The sequence below is a fragment of the Hippoglossus stenolepis genome, chromosome 20 (assembly GCF_022539355.2).
Source record: "Hippoglossus stenolepis isolate QCI-W04-F060 chromosome 20, HSTE1.2, whole genome shotgun sequence".
Lineage (NCBI taxonomy): Eukaryota > Metazoa > Chordata > Actinopteri > Pleuronectiformes > Pleuronectidae > Hippoglossus > Hippoglossus stenolepis.
Window position 1 is genome coordinate 15,360,934 of NC_061502.1, and position 21,035 is coordinate 15,381,968.

Consider the following 21,035-nt stretch of genomic DNA (forward strand, 5'->3'; position numbering starts at 1 on the left):
AGGTGTTATATACATGAAGTGTATGTGAAGATGGACGACACGGCAGCTCCCAAAAAGGGAAGCCAGAACGTTTCAGCTGCCACATGACTGCTGGCTGCAGAATATATGTGCATAAATCCCACCTCCGCCATGTTAAAAGATGGGCCATGAACCACGCTAAAGATTCAAAGCACATGTCAAATATGTCTTTTGTCATTTTAGGTAGTCCTTATCACACCGATGTACTGAATGTTCAAGTTTCCATGTTTCTTCCTTGTTAATTAAACTTGTGGTTGTGTTGTGTTGCAAGATCTTCCTCTTTTTTTGTTCCCCCTGTACATGACGATAGTGAGCGCAGAGTTTAACAAACGTCTCTTTGACTCAGATTTAATGAACATTTGTTTTTAATAATCCCTGCAGACCAAGTGTAATGGATGTTTGGATAACAGATGCTGCTTTTTTGGCTTTATTCTTGTGTAATTCATTATTCAAAATGAGAATTAGCAGAGGTTACCAGTCTCAATCTTAAATCAATCACATTGTCAGGGTTTTAGATTAAAACAACTTGTTGAGGAAGGAAACAAAGTGATAAAACCCTGCAGAAAAGGAAGGAAGACGAGGTGGCATCAGCTCATCGTGCAGTCACAGATAAGAGGAAGAGCGATTCAGAGAAAAACCAAATCCGTCCATGTGACCGTGTCTGGTTTCCTTCTGTTTCAGCAAACTGCATGAGCCAGAACACGCTGTTCTCTCAATTGAGGCTTGTTAGCCGCTGTTATGCAATGAATAGAAGTTGAGTCAAAGTAACCTGCGAAACGGTTCTAGAGACAGAAGAGAAAACTCACTTTGTTCTTTCAATCATTTATTTTGAACGAAAACAATTCACGAGTCCTTGGCTAAGGTTACCAATCTCTATCTGTGTATCTATTTACATTTTCAGCAAACAAGTAAACAAAGCATTAAATTATCAGAAAAGTGCTTTAATGTAGTTGAAGAAGGAGATGAAGGTGAAGAGGGTTTACAAAAAAACATGAGCAGTGTGCTCAACAGGCTAAACTGTACATCAACAAAACTAATAGCATATTTTCTCCATAGCTTCCTTGCGATAGACTAAATATCTATCATAACACCATGTATTTAATATCTGTACTCTAAACAGTACTACTTGGACAGTGCAACCACATAGCTTGCATTCAAAGTGAAACAGTGACACATAGAACATTTCTATTTACAAAACGATAAGATTAAGATAAGAAGTAGGAAGTAGCTGCTATAATAAGGCTACAGTAAGCGTTCAAAACAGCACAATGAAATTAACCTTTCGAGGTCAGAAACCTTCTGATGTGGCCCAGAAGGAATAGAAATGAAAAAGACGCAAGATAAATCGGACATGTGAATCAGTTCCAGAGTAAATCAAACGTACGACTCCTGGGCATAAGAAAACTCCTCGAACACAGGCTGACTACATCTCCGCGACACAACGTCGTGGTGGCTTTTAGACACGGACTCGGACATGGCTCTCTGGCGGTAAGGATGCCGCCGCTCGACAACGCCGCCATTGTCCTGCGCTGCTTGGGAAAAGCAGTCTGTGAACTGAGTGACGGGGCAGGTGGCTGGGAAGTCATAATTCACAGAGGATGGGCGGGACCTCCTCTCCAGCACCATTGCATCCTGTACAGTCATGGCTCCATACTGCGGAGGGAGGCCCATATTCTGCACTGCCCTCTCATATGGTGGAGGCCTGCAGGGCAGCCTGCTGTCCACCTGCTTGAACACCTCGATGGCTGACAGAGGGCGCTGCCTGTGCAGAGGCTCAGCTGGAGGATCTGCTTCGCTCTGAGCGTCCTCCTGGAGCGTTTCACAAGGGAAGGAGTTTTCCTTCTGGGAGTCTCTCTTCAGGCTGCTCCTGCTGAACGCTGCTAGACTCCTGGTCCTCATTAGGACTTTACTGGCCACCCTCATGGATTGTGAATGCCTCTTCTCAGCCGAAATCGGTCTGACAATGTCCTGTTGAGCCTTTGCAGCCACTAATGGTGGGCTGGAGGTGTTTGTTCTCCTGGGGCAGGATGGTGACCCCACTGGGGAGCTGGAGAAAACAGAGTCTGACTGGTTTGAGGCGGCGCTCTCCAGGGAAGAGCACGAGCAGTCCTTGACATGATTGCCTGCCATGTAGGGCAGAGGGTCCAAGTTTGAGCTGCTGCTCAGTCTTGGAAAAGGCAGGACCGGCCTGCGTCCTGCTCGTACTCTGACCAAGAAGGAGTCGTCAGAGATCTGCTTTGTCAGAGGCTGCTCCTCAAAGTCCCTGCTCTCCATGGAGCAGTCCTCGTGGCTCCGGGTGTGGCCAAACAGGTTCTCGAGGTCGGGTGAGGTGAGGATGATGGGCTCAGAGCAGCGACGGTGGAACGGCTGCTTCGGGTTGAAGGCGGCGTCCGATGCCCAGGAAGTGGTGCGGGCGGAGGGACTGAGAGAGGAATATGAACCACACCCTCCATGAGTGGAGCTGCTGCTCTCTCCTGCCTCCCCGTCGCCATCTAAGTCGGTGCTGTCATATGCTGAGTCATGGTGCTGGGACGACAGAGAGTCTGCAGAGCGAGAAAAGAAAGAGGATTAGATCTCTAGATTATACAACGATTATTCTCATTTACTCAAGTTTTATTTGTGTGCCAATATCTGTATCGTTGAGAAAGAACTACAACACACAGAGACACAGAAGCAGACATTACCTAAACATATTGAAAGACCTAACAACTATTTAAGACTTTTTCTTCAGACTCTCCATATTGTTTACTTTCTCTATTGGCAGCAGGAGCAACATGATTGCATGTTTGTTCAATAAACATATTAATAACAGAAATTAAGAGGAGGGTCTAGTTTTCATGTGTAAATACCTTCATCGGTGTCCAGCAGGCTGGGGATGTTCTCTCCAAGTATGTCACAGTGCTCGATCAGAAGCTCGGTGAGTTCTGTGACCTGCAGCAAATCAGAAAAAAATATGTTTTTGTTATTGTCATATTCACAACAATATCCATTGTCAAAACCAAAACTGAAAATTAGATTAACGAATTCTTAAAATGAAAGCTGATATGAAGAAGAGATACAGTCAGGATGCAGCGCTTCACTCTGTCCTATCATCACGTGGCTAAACAAACAGCCAACAGGAGCGGAGCTATTTTGACCTTACTTCTGAAACCCGTTGAGGTTTTTCTGCTCTGTGAACCACAGAGCTTCAAAGCCCCAGAAAGTGTGAAAACATTTTCACAGCGCAACTTTCTACCTTGTTCATCTTTTCCTTCCCCTCATCCAGCGTGGCTCCGTCCAGCTGCAGCAGCGTGGGGGCGATGCACACCGCCAGGTTGTGGGCGCCCATTTTGTTGATGTCAGCGCTCTCCAGGATGTGATGGAGGACGCACACAAGATGCTGAAGGAGGAGTTTGTTGAGCACCGGCAGCTCGTCTACAACCCTGGTTGGCAGGTAGAAAAAAAAAAAGGGGGAAGGGAAGGTGGAAAAAAAGAGAACAGGAAGATTAGTTTGGCGGTCTTTTTTTTATTTATTTATTTAAGTTTCTTCCTTTTTTAAAAACCGAAAAAGAGAAGTGGTCTGTTCTAAGCCTGCTGTCAGATGACACTGGGGATTATCTGCAAAACTCCATTCAAAAAAAACATCTATTTCATACCCACCACAGAACATTGATGAAAATACCAACAGATTTCCCCTTCAGATACATAAAGCTCATATAAATACAAGGATGGCGGGTTGCAGGAAATTGCTGCCGACTCATTAGCAGGTATCGATTACTTACTTTCTGATTTCCACAGCTCTCTGCTGAGTGTCTTCGTTGTCCAGAGCCGTCATCCAGTTGTCATAAAGTTCAGACACCAGCAGGCTGCCAGGAAGTTCCTTCAGGAAACTCTGTGATAAACACGAGGAAGACGGTGATGAGCCACTTAATAACATAAATGATTAGATGTGACACGTGTGGTATTAAAAGGGCAGAACACTCCAGAGAACTCCAGAGTGCTATTCATTTGATGTAACGTGTTAAAGTGCACTGAACATTATAAAAATGAATAATGCATCAATAATTATAATCCATGCATGAGATATTATTCTGGATGTGGAGTTATAATAACAATGTAGTTATAAAAGAGGTGCTAGTATTAAGTGGGGGGTTGTAAGATGCAGTGACAGAAGAGGTGTGTGAAACGTACTTTGAGGAGCCCGACGAGCAGAACCACCGGCTGCCCCTCCAGGTCGACCTCCAGGCCGCTGTTCAGCTGCTCTCTGACCTCCTTCATGTTCTTGTTGTTGCATGGTTTCCGAAACACTCCCTCCGTGGACGGGCCCCTCTTTCTCAGCAACACCAGAATCTCCTGGTGAGAGGAGAGGAAGACGAGGAGAGGAAGAGGAAGAGGAAGAGGAAGAGGAGAGGAAGAAGAGAGGAGGAGAGTTAGTCATATAAAAAAAACTAAAACAGGCTGAGTGTGTGTGTGTGTGTGTGTTTCCTGTTGCCATTCACAGATTCTTAGAACTGATATCATACGTTGGTTGAGTAGGTGCCTGTTTTTTTGATTCATGCTCAAAGACGATTTGCAATGTGTCTAACAAATTAGTTATATGCATTTATAATTTAGTAAAACTATATAATTTGCTGTGGATTGTGAGGTAGAAGGACACAACTTGACATGAACTGTGATGTTTCAGGTTGAAAAGGTGACTTACTGTGACTGGTTTGGGGAGGGAGCGGTCATCGGGGCAGATCTTGCAGAGGGGCAGCCCGAACAGCTGAGTCTTTGTGCACGTCTCTGTTCGGTTTGCCTTGCTGATGAAACTCGAGCCCTTTCTCAGCCTCTTCACCACTTGGTTCCACTTTTTTTCTGGTGGAAGCAAAAATTGCATCATCCGTCAGTTTATTTCAACAGTTGATTATGAACCGAAGGATTTTTTGAATTTTTGTGAAACACGGCAGAAGAAAAACAAGGTTGTGCAAGAGTCTGAAACTCAATTTCTTCACTTGCTCCCCCTTATCAGTTGAATTTCCTTTTTCTGTTTCTGTGGTTGTTCTTTCTACTCTCGCTTTGACACATGGCCCAGTTATTGAGCCCCTCCCTCCCTCCGTCAAACGTTCAACATTCAAACTCACCAGTGGGATGCGTCAGCTTGTCCTCCTGGTTATTCGGCAGAATGGCTATCTTTGCATCGCCCTGGCAACAAAACCAACAAGAAAGGTGGTTATGACTCTGCAAGAGGACATGAGCATGCAAAGGAGAGGAAAGAGGGAAGAGGGTTGTGTGTTGTCTATTTTTTCCCTCAGTCGCCATGCATCACACAGCCTCGCTCTTCATGCCTTCCAACACGTGACTGAGTTGCCATTGTATAATCACACGACAAAATACCCTAATAGCAGTCAATTACATGCTTCTTAAGTTATTGTGTTCAAATGAAAAATCTTTTCTTCATGTGCAATTATGCTACATAATCTTGTACAATTTGCGGCTATTTCCTCTGTGTGATAGTGCAGGCGTCACTCGCAGCAGTCGCTTTGCTGGAACATGTTTAACCTCAAGAGGCCACGGGAAATCAGGGTTTATACTTACGTCAAGTGGAAGGTGTTCCATGCCCCCTCCTGTTAGAGTTTTAGTCTGAAAGTTGGTGAAAAACAAAAAGAACAGTTAGGTGTTGATTGGATATTTCTTTTTTAAAATCCGATGTGTTGTTTTCTGATGGACATGGTGCAGCGAGCAGCGTGAGACTCACTGTGATGCTGCCACTCAACACCTTCATGAGGACGTCAGGAGGTGAAAAGGCACAACCAGCCCTCGCCTTTGTGTCTTTAATTTTTCTGTCGTGAGAAAAATTACATAGTATGAATTTACTTTTACTTATACTCATCAAACTTTATATGTCTTTATTTTCATTTTATATAACCACAAAGAATATCTGTTATTCCAAATTATTGTGTATTAACCAAACAGGGGATCAATATAATGTTGTAACATACTGTTTTAGAGCAAAAGAGACTAAATTAACAGATTTCTTCATTGTGAGTGGACGCTAATTTTTTTATGTCATCGACAACATGTGACCTATAATGTACATACAAACACAATTGGACGAAAATAATTTAAATTTAACGGATTTCAGAGTTTGTTGTGATGTACAATTTTTACAAAAGGCAGCATTGATCAAAAACACTTAACAATCTCGCTTGAGTTACAGTAAAAATTATAATTATAAGATTAAAATGCATATCTATTATAATTATTATTATTATATAAATTGGTTTCCTACCTGTGTAGAGTATCTAACCAGCGTTCTTTCACCTCAGGTGAGCTGTGGGCAAAATAACAGCATGGTATGAGTTACTCATCCACAGAGAGAAGCACAGGCCCAGACGACAGTGGGAGGAATGAGACGGCCGTGCACCCTGGGCGGCTTTTAACAACTCTGGTGGAAACTCTAACTCAGTCATGGGAACAGGAAGCAGCGTCACGGCGGCCCCCGACCAGACACCTTCCACTTCCTCCTAGACGAGGTTTGCTGTTCGATCAGTGGAAACAGGACAGCGACACCGATACGTGTGCCTACGTGTGTTCACCTGAAGGGCTTAACCTTTGCAGCACCATATGGCCTTACAGTATGCATATTAAGTAGGCAGACGGCTCAAGTGTCAACAAGTGAGCACATGGTTTCCTGTCGGCTCCATGAGACAGAGCAGGAATGAAACGTTCTCACGCTGAATCATTACCAGATTTTCAATTTTCAGACAGACAAATCAAAAGTCACCGAGGGGGGGGATTCATCCCCTTCTTGGAACAAAGTCTCGTCGTTTGAGTCTTACTTTGCAAGAAACGTGGGTTGACAATGAATAACACAAAAAAACACAGTCAGATTTCCAAACTGTGTCATTTAGAGCCTCTTATCTCAAACCATTTACTGAAATTCACTGTAGTCCTTTTAAAGTCGATTGCACCGTCTAGATGAGTGTGCAACTGTCTTTTATCGTAAAGGCCAGCGTTTCCAGATAGAGTCAGCTGAGTTCACCCCATCACATGAGTCTGGTTCTCCGGCCAGCGTCGCACTTCCTATTTTGCAACCTCTGGTCTTGTGATTCTGCAGAGAGGACTTTCTCTTTAACCACTTCCCCAACAGATCTCATGACCAAGAACTACATGTGTGAATACTCCATACGCAGCCTCAGGTTCCATTCACGACGTTAATAACACAAGGCAGGAAGCCGCTGTGCTCGCTCTTCTATTCATATTCGAACAACAGGGAAACCTTTGAAGGAAATGGTGTTTCAGAAATGTGCTCATTAGCTTGTTGAGACTGAGTTCTGTCCTTATTATACAGCCAGCACTTGGCTTAGCGTGAAGACTAGAAACATCGGGAAGCCGCTGGACTGACGGAAATTGAGTTCAGGTTATTTCTGGTGCAAACCCACGAAAGCCACCACAGTTCTATTAAACATGAATAAACAGGGAGTACAGATGCCGGCCAACTGTCTATGAATGAATGGATGAATTAGTGTGCAGACTGCGTTATCTGTGCTGTAACTGATTATTAAAATGCATGTCTGCACTCTCTCTTGATAAAGCGTGTTGGGAAAATCTGTTTCTTATATACAAATATATATAAACGCATAATGAGGACAGCCTTGCAGTCGGTGCAGGTCACACTTAATTGTCTTGCACATGAGCTAGAGACTGTGAATTTAAGATGGACGACACTTTTCCACTTCTACCAAAAGTGAAGCTAAAATATCCAGGATACGGGAGCCGCCATCTTTTAATTCAGTATTAAAACCAAACTTACTGTAAAATTTGAATGAGCCTACCATCTACTAAAAGTGACGGACACCATCTTTGACAAACAATCATTTAATGTGTTCTTTTTGGTCCGTGTCCAATCCGCTAACATGGAGGAGGCAGGGTTTATGACCTATGCTGCAGCCAGCCACCAGGTGGCGATCAAGATGGTCTGACTTCACTTTTGGGGAGCTGTCACGTCGTTTTATTTATATTTTATACTCAGTGTTTGACATGAACAAATAAGAATATGATATTTAGTTGTTTTTAATCCCCCAGTTCTACTAATAATAAATGATCGAACTACTTGTTTAATGTGATCTCTCATGTTTAATTCAGATGTTTGGGTGAAATATTCCCATTAGAAGCAGACGAGGGGCATGAGAGGAAACTAAAGATGTTCACAGGCGCATATGGACAACCGCTCTTCATCTTTTGAATACTTTATGTGTTGCTGCTTGAGTCAGTCGCTGCCGGTCTGCTCACCGAAAACACACCAAAGAGAAAGTGAGAGCCCAAGCCAAGGCAAGGGTCAGCCTCAGGTCAATATCCCCCGTCGTTCCCTCTTCATCCTCTGCCTCGTCTTCAAAACCGTACAGCCAGATGTCCGTGAGGCTCACTCTGTGCTTCAGACGGTAGCTGGCACTCGACCTGGTAAAAAGAAAGCAAAGGAAAAGGTCCATTATTGTGGTAATTTCTGCTTCCACTTGTCACCGACTTGTTCCAAGAATAAAAAACTGTTCGATAATTACTGTGTGGATGAAAAGGGACCCTGCTGACCGTGATGTGTTTGCAACAATTGGCCTGTGGGCACTGTATCCTGGAGCGTTGATAGATTAGAAGAGGAAATGAGTCGTATAGCATGAGGAAGAGTGAAGTGCACTCAGGGATTCAAGAGGTGTTATGGTATAGAAAGAGAGAGAGAAGAGGGGAGATGTGATCTGGCCCCAACCGGAACCCAGCGTGCACTGTTTGTGTTCACAGACGGTTTTCACCACACACACACGGTTACAACCAACACCCTCGTCCCTCCAGTTACCCCACAGTCAATTTCTATTTATTCATCAATGCTCACATTTGACATAATCGCCAGCTTAAGGTGAAATAAAGATGAATAAACATTTGACGTACGAGACAAAGCCACAAGATTAGGTTTAAACACCGAGAGTAGGATTAGAGGATCTGTGTGGATCCAGACCAGAGTCATGGAAGGATCAGCCTCGCTCAGTGTGAAGTCAGATTTATTTTTGAGGTATTGATTTTATAGATGACTTTATTTTCTCGAGTTTTATTTGTGCTACAAGTAAATTTTGGAGCGTTCGCTGTTTTACACTTGCTTTTTCCCCAAAAGTTTTTATCAGTCAACTGCACTTGATGTTTGAAGCACATGGCTCCTTTTTAAATGCTTCTTCACAACAAGCTGAAGGCTGATCAGTAGCACTCATTTCCAGAAGTAATGATGGGTCACAAACAATAAAGTGTGTTTGCTGTGTGGTATCGTAGTGCTGCTTGTGCTGTCTACTGGAACAGTGGGCAGGTTGTGGTACAGAGATGAGCGTGAACATCCTCCCACTCAAGAGCCTGAAAACTTCCACCGGCTTCGATAAACAACTCAAAGATGGAAGCTGAGCAGCCACGTGAATCATGTTTATATTAAATCAATTAGTTAAATCGAGCTGGGGAGAAATCTGGAAAATTTGATAAATGCTGGTTCTGTACTACAAAAATAAATTAAGAATTTCTCTGTACCCACATTTTTTTTAAAGAAAGTAATTGAAGCCGAATATTTAATTCTGAAATACTTAAACATCTAATATGTAACTTTGGCAGCTCGGGGTCTCTCAACCAAAACAATATCAGAAGACCTGGTTCGATGACGTCATGAAGCAGCGTGGGATCATGGGAGTAAACGACGAAAGGAAACTTCACTTTTTTTAATGTTAACTTTAACATTTTGGGATTTCTCTGGGTTTGATATTTAAGAACAAAAGTCAACAAAATCTAAAAAGTAGGTCGAGTCGTTGTGACACGTTTTAATGACGACTTGCCAAATGGGGATTTGTCTGGAACTGGTCTTGACCTTATTATTTCATGATTTGACGTTTACAATTTATTTGAATTGAATACCTTTTATTTTATTTCATTCATTTTGTGGATTGGATTTTTGTGAAGCACTTTGTAACCTTGTTTAGATAAGTGCTAATCAAATAAAATTATTATTATTATTATTATTTCCAAAACAGCTCATATATGTCCCGTGTGTCATGATTCGCCTGATTTCAGATGAAGTTTTCAGACGATTTTAGCATCAAGGTAGTTAACACTCCTGTGTGAAAGCATGAAAATCATCTCTCTGACATTTGTCTTGCTTGAAAAACAACAAGACGTTTCTTTCCACATGTGACCCCACCCAGAGGGAATCACCAAACTGTCTTCTTCTTTCTAAAGACAGAGTGACTAAACTGAATAAACCGTCTGTTTGGAGATTCCCCAACAGTCCGAGTCTACTGTCAAAAAAATACACATCTTGTTTTTACTTCCCCTTTCACTTCTCCCATTGCAACTGTACAAATGTGTGTCATATTTCAGAAACTGTTTTTATTTATTGTAACTGTGTTTACTACATTTGTTTCAATTCAGTGGTTTCCCAATGACTGTTATTCCCTCTCTATTGAACTGGAGTATACATTTAGTACTGACTTGAGTTTGGCGAACACAATGACATCGCTGAAGAGGAACATGTGTCTTTCCCTGGTCTTCGAGCCCTCGGTGACCTGGACGCACTCGTCCAGCAGCAGCTCTCCGTTCTCGCTGCTGAGGCCGAGGACGAACGGACTCTGCTCCACAGACACCCAGCAGGACGCCTCCTCCCTGAGGGGACACACAACAGAAGCGTGGGTGACAGGGACATCCTAGACCAGTCTAATCTTGGTGGTTACACTATCGCTCTCATAAATTGAATGATTCAATTTGGGGGGGGGTTTTGTGGGTTTAGAACATTTTCTATCTTTTTTTTTTAGCCAACCTGCTCCAGGCTTCTCTGGAATTTGTGTTTCCACCACTTTCAACAAAGTTTAAAGTTTACAAAACACAAGCTCTTGTTGCTGGAACTTGTCATTTTGACACTTTGGTATTGGAGGCAGCTTTGATAAAACTATTTTAAGATGTAAAAGAGTGAATTTTGTTAAAGCCTCAAACTGACAAGGCAGCTGTCAAACAAACGAGTGAAGCAAATTGTAGTTTGATGGGGATTGTGTTGCAGATGCAAATTCTTTAATCTGATTTGGTTTTACACTTGTTCTGAGTGAGATCAGGTGAGAAATGGGGTGAAACATGATGATTGACAGCTGAGACTGACTCGTGATTGGTTAAGCACATGCATCAGCGAGACCTCAGAACCGTGGCGCCGCCCCCCTGATCGTTACTCTGCAGATTTTAACTATAATTTAGTGGTTGTGTAATATTTAAGCAAACCTGTTATTACAATGACCATCATAGTGGGTTTTTTTACATAAGCACAGCGACATAATTGACTAAATATCAAATTATTTCTTTCAGCTATTCATGCTTATCGTCATATTTGACACTTTGAAGCACAGGGAGAGATTCGTGGAAATTATCACAGTCAGCGAATGATGTGCGAGAACGGGTCCATGATAATTTCACAGCTATTATATATATTTCACACCAGCTGCCTTCCACATAGAAATAATTCCTGCCATTTTATTTTCTTTGAGTTTCCGAATACATATGTCATACACTGCATAAGAACATTATGAAAGTAGATGTTTAATGCCTGAATTGGTATTCATGAAAGTAGTGGTAATGGGTGATAGTGGTCATCCCAGTCATAAGAGTGTGTTACGTATTTAACACCAAACCAATATTCCAAGTGTTCTTGATTTACATGTTTCAAAAGGCTTGAGGGATGATAAGTCATTTGAATGCAAAGCAACGATATCCTGAATGCAGAAAACTCCCATTAGAGCTCACTGAGCCGTTTCAGTTCTTCAACTCAGGATGTCTTTTTTCTAAACATCTGTTAAATGATTCACATTCACATACCAGTGCAAAGTTGTTTTTCCTTTTCTTTTTGATCATTTCATTTTCAACGACCTGACGACCTTAGCGGTCGAAATTGCCCCAAAATATATCTGAGGGGTCAGAGGAAGAGTGAAAAACATTCTGCTTCACCAAATCTTTACTGGAGCTCAAACTAAGGTTGATGAAAAACTGGTCTGAGTGACAAGGTGCGATGCTGGAAACCGCCCGACATCATCACCGGGATAAGGGTGCGACTGATTGGATTCCTGTTTGAGTGACCTGAACAAAACACCCACTTGTTTTACGATGCCAACACATTCACCGGCTCCAATCAATACATAAACCTTATGATCCTTCACACGCAGAGAGCAAAGGAGTCATGTTTTAATTTGAAGAAAAATGTCAGGCATGTGCGTGAAGGCACCACCTACCCTACGAGATCAGTGAAAGGTCAATAACCGGATCTGATTTCATTACACTGGTGTTAACGGACTTTACTGGCTGAAGCTTGGTTGTCTACAGAGGAAAGTCGGCCTTGTTTGATGCAGATTTGTTTGTCTTTACATTTTGTATTCCTTTTTTATTCCCGAGACATCTTTGAGTGCAGTCGACAGCAAAACTGATTTTTTCCTCAATTAAAAAAACAGTGTTCATTATATCCACTTAACAATCAACATGATATTTAATTTTAACCTTAAGCGAAGGCACCAGGAAACCACATTTAAATTTAGATCTGCGTCAAATCAAAGGTTAAAAAAAAACACCTCATATCGCAATTTTAAAGAAGGTGTAAGAAAATGGTGGATCCGACCCCTGATCCAAATCCACATTTCAAAATGTAATGAGTTGTTTCTTGACTATATCACGTCGTTCCACCAGGATTAATAATAAACGGTCCAGTAGTTTCTGTGTAATCCTGCTAACTAACAAACCAACAAACAAACGCAGATGAAAACATTATTTCTTTAAAGAGAAATACACAAATCCTGACATATAGTTGTTGGTCTGTCGTGTATCTGAAGTGCTCAACAAGCAAGGTTTACACGACAAGTACCACTTGTTTGTTCTGAAAGATTATGAAACCAGTTTTGGTCATCGCTCTCTTCCCACTGTCTTCGAATGGTGCAGAAATTCAAATGTTGGCAGCCGAGGGATTTTCCCCCGTTACACTTCTGACCTACTGAAGTTCCCGCGAAAGATACAAGCAAATATAAGAGTGAGATAACTGCAGCGGCCGTTCATCAGGATGAAATGACCTGAAACCACGGCTGCTAATCTTACATCTTAAAAGTTATTACCCATTTTATGAAAAGCTTTTGAAAATATACTTGTTCACTTTCTTGCTTAAAAGAAGATGAAAGGAGTATTATCCTATCAGACAGCCTCGCTCTGTCCGCAGTGCCGCAAAGAGTGAGCTAGTGTCTACGTCAGTCCCACCACAGTGAAACCAACACCCCCCAAACACCCCCGCTCAAGGAAAAGCCCAGTGTGTGTATGTATGTGTGTATGTATGTGTGTGTGTGTGTGTGTGTGTGTGAGCGCTGAAGGGGTGGGGAGTATGAAAGTGGTTTTTTTTTTTTGGTCTGGCATTTTTCTTTTTCTTTTTTACTTTGATGTCCTCGCCCACCGGCTGCTCTGGTGGTCTTTGTGCAACTGCCACCATAACAACTCCGAAAGGTTAAAGAGTTAATATGAGAGGAGGTGAAGAAGAGCCTACACTCAAAGAAACAAGCCGTAGGTGGGTTATGACGTTAAAAGTTTTTTCCTGAGGGGGTTGAACATAACTCAGTCCTGCAAAACGAGTTATTTTCAAACCAGAGACGGGCGCTCTGGTCAGGGTCACTCTGACAGGGCAGAATCCCAAATGAGGTTTTGATTGGAGGATAACTACAACAAAAAAGGATCTTGCAATGGTGTAATGGATTTTGTTCATTCGTTCCGTATTCCCAGCAACAAAAGATATTAAAATAATTAGTAAAATGTCAAACCACAGCCTTCACTTCGGAGCAAAAACAAGCCCTAAAATTTGTTTGTATTATGTGAAATTTATAATGATAATTATCAATATTGATAGGGAGATTTTTATTTTGATATCATTCTAGGCCATATGTCATCACTAGTTCAAATTGCAGGTGAAACCTCCCCTGTGGGAATCCCCCACAGGGACATCTGGGTCTGTGGTCGGTGCAGAGTGGACGGTGTCGCCTGCAGGTGTCCTGACAACGTTCAAACTCAGGGTTGGGGTCATGGGAGGTGAATAAGCAGGTTTTCTTTTCGTTACAGGATATTTCAAATGCTCCTCTGTGACGATTTGAGATCGTTTTACCATGTGGAGGCTGTAGTAAGGAAAGTGAAACTGGCTGGGGGCCATAAGGATTTAGTCCTGTAAGTGATGCAACTTTCAACATTTTTCAACACCCAGCCATGATGCGGGATTTTTAAGAAGCTATTAAGTTATTACGTGTTTTTTTTTGTTTTACTTTGGGTTTTCCTGCTTTTCTGTGTGACAACCTTCGACCTACTGAACACAAAAGATAAAAAACAACCTGTAGCTGTGTGACTTTACTTCCACCAAGGAGGTTATGTACATTTGTATCTTGGTTGGTTTTGTTTCTGAACAAGATTACTGCACGGATTCCCACGAAATCATCAAGTAATCCAGTTAATCCCAGTCAAAAATCAGAAGCAGGCACCAGCTACATCCCAGATCTATAGACCACTTGAGAAAAAGATGAGGCACTTCATCTGAAAACATCATCTGTCCTCCCCCCCCCCCATCGATTCCCTTTAAACCACCCGGTTCTCAAGAGCGGAAAATTGGAAAACAGTGTAACTGCGCTTGCGGCTCTCTACTGGGAGCGTATGAAGGCACAATGCACAAAATGTTCAGTGGCATGGAAACGATTTCAAATAATCATGTACACACCTGATGGGAGACCACGGCATCCCCAGCGCCTTCCCGAACGCCAGGGACGGGGCAGAGCGTCGCCTCTGGGCCAAGTGTTTGAAGTCCTGTGAGGTAACAGAAGTCAGAGAGAAGTAATATTTAATATTTACTTTTCATGCGCTTGATTCTTGCCACTTGCTGAACTGACAGTTCTTTACACTGCAGCTGTGACTTAGAAGCTGTTGGATGTTGGACACCGTTCACAATGACACTTTCTTTCATTCAGTTGCCTCTGCAGTTTGTGAAATTAAACATTTGCCCCACAGATGACTGCAAATGTCAGAAGGTTCAACATCTCCATAGTGAAGGAGCCATAAAGGAAAGAAGTAAATTAGTATTATGAAAGACTTCCTGATGATATTTACAAGGAGGTTATGTTTTCATCCTGGTTGGTTTGTTTGTTCGTTTGTCAACAGGATTATACTCAAAACATGATTAAAGGATGGGAAATAAAAATTTCCAGGAAATCTCAGGGATTTTGTGAGATTTTCACCATTATCCCACGGAACAATTCATGGAGCTGGGTTAAAAATAACCTGCATGTTTATTTGGGGAAGATCTAAATAATTCATGTCTGTTTTAATTAGAATCTTGAATAAAATGAATTGATATAAGGTCCTTTGTGCTTTGAATAGGTTTCCCTTTGAAAGAACCAAAGAGGCACAGAGTGTAAAGAGGTCGTCAGAGGTGGACAAGTAAAGACAATGAGGTCTTTAGTTCAGGCCTCAGTTTGCTTCATTTTACTGAACAGATTGTACAGACAATGTTGTTGTTGTGTTCACTCTGTGGTGACGACAGAACCCAGCTGTTGTCTCTTTATGCTTCGTTCTGTGGTGATGACAGAACCCAGCTGCCGGCTCTTTATGCTTCATGTATGTATCTTCTCCCCGGTGCAGGTGTGATCGACAGCTGAGCACGTGTTGCATCAACAATGTTAAAGTACGTGAGGAAAAAAAGCTTCAGTGTGACTGTTTTTGTGAGATTTTTGGCTCAAGCTATTTGATAAACTGTAAATATAAGTGAGGCTTTGGTCAAAATTTGAGAAGTAATCCTGATAAAAGACCTAAGGAGGTTTAATAACAGTATAAAAACTTTATGCTACTTCTGTCATTACTTTTGAGGGAGGAAAAAGGAAGGGATACACTATATTTTGTGTTTTCTGGCAAGGACACTGTCCAACCTGCCTGGAAATAGAACGTGAAGTACTTTTACTTACTCCACTCTCATTCTGAAAATGACACTATGACAATGCCCTAAATTTGAAAACGTGTTTTGTTTGGATATTCCATATTCAGGGTGTATGGTGATAAAGTGGTTACTACTGTTTTCTCACAGCAAGAAGGTTCTGGGTTTAAACCTGAACCTTGCGGGTTTGCACGTTCTCACTGTGTGTGCATGTGTTTTCTCCGGCTTCCTCCCACAGTCCAAAGACACACAGCTTAAGTTCATTGTCTCTGTATGTCGGCCTTGTGATTGGCTGGTGACCTGTCCAGGGTGTACTCCGCCCTCTTTATATACAGTCTATGACACACCCATTTACGGTATAACTTTTAAGTTGTACACAAACAGGTTGCAAACTGAGATGCCCATAAGAACAGCCCACAGAAGGAGACTCTGAACAGGTGTTTCTCCTGTTGACATCCAAGGGTGTTTAATATTAGTCATACTATGCACATCTGTGTGTAAATGGCAATATTTGTGGTACATCTTTTTTTTAAAGGTTGAGTGTGTAGAGTTTAGTGACATCTAGTGGTGAAGTGTCATGTTGCAGCTGAATACCCCTCTCCTCACCCTCACCCTCCAAACATGTAAGAGAACCTGTGGCAGCCTTCTGTTGTCATAAAAACTCAAAAGGTTTAGTTTGTCCAGTTTGGGCTACTGTAAAAAAAACATGGTGGCCTCCGTAAAGAGGACTCACTCCTGATAAGAATATAAAGTATTTAAATATAAAGGGCTCATTCTAGGGGTAAAACAACAATTCCTACAATTTAGATGAAACATACGAGTGAAAACATCAGGATTATTTTATATAAAATTTCTGCCAATAGATCCCTTTCACCTGAATCTTACACACTGGACCTTTAAAACATCTTTCACACACAGCACACAGAGCAAAGAACCAGATGCACATTAAAACGATTAAAAGCAGTGTCTCACACTGAGTCATCTCTACTGAGCAGCCGTCAGAGACAGGATCTCTTTCACCTTTTGCCGTCGGACAGCGGATCGATACTCACAGGACGCAGAGAAGCCGAAGCATCATCGTAGCTTCCCCTCCTCATCGCCGCGATCCCATAATCGGGAGTGTCCATGTTGATGTCTCCCATGAGGCCCTTAGCCCCCCCCACCGTTCCACACTGTACTTTGAGAAGTCAGTCGGCAGCTTTTCCCTCTGCGAAGTCGAGGAGAAGCAGTTTGCGTCCCAGTTCGAGGGCTCTGCTGTGACTTGAGCAAGGCAGCGGGCGCAGAATGACGCCTCCCGTCCTGCACTACAGCTTCTTCTAACTGGCGCTAATGAGGCTTAGAACAATGGAGGCCCGGCTGGCACACAAAAGAGGAGATGGGTTTTTGTGCCTGACCTGGACCCACAGTGCCAGTCTGATCCGAGCCAGGTCCCCTCCTCCCGAAACCCCCTTCATCCAGCCCTCACGCCCGGCCTGTCCTGTTACGCTCCAGTTGGGCTGCTTCCTCTCATAATGAGATCGCCGTGCGTCCCATCAGGCCTCGGCCGCCTCGTCCCCATTTCTGGGCTAACGAGGGTGAGATGCTGTGACAGCCAGTGTGTACGGAAAAAGAGGGTCTCACAGATCGCCCCCCCATACTCACATGAATAGGTGTACACACACAGACCTACTCACAAATAACTAGTGCAGTTTGCTTTGGCGATTATAAATTACACTACAGTGTTAAACACACAAACTTCAACCGACAGCAACAAGTGAGTTCAACAACAAAAGGAAAAGTGTCAGAGAGGCAACACATGATGGTGAATGATTGTTTAATCTGAATAAGATGCAGCTTGTGACTCTATTTGGTTTGGACCTCATGTTGATGTCATTCACATCATCTGATTATAAAATACCTTTCATTGAGTATAAGCTTTTCGTTTGGAACTGAATGTGTGTCAATAGACCAACATACACACGGCTCTTCACCTTGAAATGGAAAAGAATACATTATTTCACAAGCAGTTCATTCATGCGTATACTGATGATCACTAGGTTTGTGTTCTCACGTCTCACCGGCAGCCGAATGCAGCGGCTGCAGCTGTTTTATTATGCAGAGGAGCGGGAACACACTCCACACATCTATGTTTGATGTATGACTCCTCAGGGAAGAATAGAGTCTCAAGCCCACTTGTAGTGTAGAGGTAACGTGTTTGGAGCTACTCAGTTCATCAGGATCACGATCAGACAGTCACAGTTCTTTGTGGGGAGTTGTCCAGCCAACACGTTGTCCTAGAAATGACACAAACATGATGAGGAGGGAGTTTGGCATCCTATAGCCTATAAACACAATTTTCTGCGAACTGGAAAACGCTCCAACAATTTGTCAGTGTCTGTTATTAAAAGATGTGCAAAAAACATTCTAAACGATGAAGCTGTTATGTGGAATGGGTTGTCTGTTTGAATTAGGAGTATTAAGTAATGTTGTGCCATTCATCAGCCAAAGATGCAAAAGCAACTTCGCCCTACATAATCAAATTAAATCAAAGCTGCAAGCGGCGTAGAACGGCCCTCGCACCTTAATGCACGTCAAGGGGCGTTGCAGATGTCGTGCTGTTACCTTTGGTTCCTTCATTAAGAAGCAGAGTGTTGTGATGTGGGAATTAATCAGCACATGTATGTGGTGGACATGGATTCACTCTAAAGTGTAAAGCATCAGAGGCTTTATTTTTACAGTGATATATAGAAAAGTGGGTTTCAGACCATATTTTAGTTTGACCTTTCAGTTCCCAAGAGATATTCCCACCAAGCTTGGTGAATGTGGCCGGTGAAAGTCTTCAGGCCGGGACTTTTTATCAAACACATGAAATTTCCGAACGATTGGATGGTGGGAGGCCAGTTGTTTTGTCCACATCATGTTTGCAAATTAGCAGCAAAGCTGAAACCACAGTGATTGAAGAAAACTCCAGAAATTCTCAATCCTTTTTTAGCCTGAAAACAAATGATGGAACGTAAGGAACATCGCACCATTCCGTGCTCGAGCCCTAACGACAGAATCAATACTCTCTCTCTCTCTCTCTCTCTCTCTCTCTCTCTCTCTCTCTCTCTCTCTCTCTCTCTCTTTATCTGGTGAGTCTGAGCTGAGGAGGATAATAGACAAGCAGCTTCACCCTATAAGAAGTGTCAGAGAATTTAATTTCTCCAAGTCTGAGTGCATGTGGATCATACAATCACGCTTGTAGTCTAACCGACACACAGGGGGCTAAAATCTTAATCATTGCACAGATCATGAATGACCTCATAGGTTTTGGTTTTTCTCATCATCTGAAATAGCAGTAGACTTACAGTATTGTTCTTTTACTTTTCCTCTTTGACATTTACCTCCACCAAGGTTATGTTTTTGGTTGGTTGGTTGGATGGATGGTTGGTTGGTTAGTTGGCGGGTTAAATGGCTGGTTGGCTGGTTGGTTGGTTTGTTGGCTGGTTGGTTGGTTATTATTTAACATAAAGTAACTCAGCTAATTTTGCCGGAACAAACAAAAAGCCCACAGCTACATATCAAACTCCCTCACTGGTTTTAATGATTCAGTACATCAATCACTGTTTGTTTCCATTTAACGTGACTATTTGGACGAAAACATGCGAACTCCACTTGTACCTTGTCAGCAGGAGCACATCCAAACAAACAAACAGCCCTATTGGCCTTTTGTTATTAGTGTTTTGAGTTGGCCCCGGTCCTGGAGGACATTTAGTGGTGTTATGAAAAGTTAATAGTTTCCTTCCAGTTGTCAAGCGCTCAGCATGGAGCCTATTCTGAGTAGGTCCCCGTTTTGGCCGTCGGTCGGAGTGGCAGTAATGGCTACACTTATTCTACAGACGTATTCCATTTACTGTAATGGCCTCAATTAACTAATTTTCATGCGTCTTTACTTTAATGGATTCTGCTTTTGAGACAGGCTTCCATTTTTTTGAGATGTGAGTTATGGTCAGTGTCCTTTGGCTGCTACAGACAGATGAGCTTCTATTTACAGCTTTTCCAGACGCAGACTTTTACATCCACCAACCTGAGCTCAGCCCTGCCTCTGAAAACCAGTCAATGCTTTTAAAACCACTTCATTTTGGGTGAGTGTATGTCCCTGTGGTAAAGTCTCTGTGAAACCCTATGGGAAGTTCGCACAGGGAAATGCAATTATAAGTCGGATTCGGACAGTGGAAGAAAACATTGTGTTGCTCTGCAGCTCATCAATGCAGCCTATTGTCGAGAGGTTACATAATCAGTAGCACATACACAAAGCCTGGCTCAACATCTCACTGCTCATCTTTAAAGACCTTTCATTGGGACAGTCTGACACCGTATCTCTCCAGACTTTCCTCTGGTGCCACGTGAAATTGAAATGTCACCATCTTTGTCACGTTTGGTTCCTCAAATCAGCTCGTTTGCTTTGTGTGCACGGGTGTGTGTGTGGATGAGTTGTGGCCGGATACGTTTGGCAGCGCCTCCGCGTTACCACACCTGCAAATTGACCATGTGTGAGGGACGTCATTTCCCACTTCATCTTCAAATTAGCTGCTGACAGGGATCGCACATCGTTATTTTCTGGAGTGATTTTGTGTATTCATCACTGTGAACCTTTTGTGAAACTCCCAGCCCGTAACACAAAGAGTCTAACGTGTAAACATGACCTGTCCTCAGATGTCCTCAAGGGATATTTATATTAGAGCCCGACTGATTATTATAAGTCTTTAAGAGACATATTTAAATCTGTGTGCAGAAAAGATATTGTATTTATGTTTACAAGTTTATTTTTCTTATTTCACGTTCTATATATTTGGTGGTGTTTTCTTTTCATTTGTTGTTATGTATAGTAAAGTTTATGGTTAAACTGTAAGATAACAAGCCCTAATTGCATTTCTTTGTCATGATAATCACTTCTAAAACACACGCGCACACACACACACACACACACACACACACACACCGACAGAGAACCAAAATACTAATCAGCCGTCCATTAACAGGCATGAAGCAATTTAGTGACTCACGCTGAGGAGCGAGAAATTAGAAGCACAAAAGAGCGATGTGGGAGATTTCC

General features: G+C 42.5%; 1 protein-coding gene across 1 annotated transcript; it reads right to left on the minus strand.

The window, feature by feature from the left end:
• Positions 1–828: 828 nt before the first annotated feature.
• Positions 829–17,271, minus strand: tagapb (T cell activation RhoGTPase activating protein b). Its single transcript, XM_035144709.2, has 14 exons — positions 17,014–17,271; positions 14,756–14,841; positions 10,486–10,656; positions 8,272–8,436; positions 6,269–6,310; positions 5,735–5,819; positions 5,575–5,619; positions 5,121–5,181; positions 4,700–4,854; positions 4,189–4,350; positions 3,780–3,889; positions 3,254–3,440; positions 2,868–2,949; positions 829–2,561 (listed from the first exon to the last, which is right to left on the minus strand). The coding sequence occupies exons 1-14, from the start codon at positions 17,101–17,103 to the stop codon at positions 1,393–1,395; spliced, it is 2,610 nt and encodes an 869-aa protein (XP_035000600.1). The 5' UTR covers positions 17,104–17,271; the 3' UTR covers positions 829–1,392.
• Between the last annotated feature and the right edge of the window lie 3,764 nt (positions 17,272–21,035).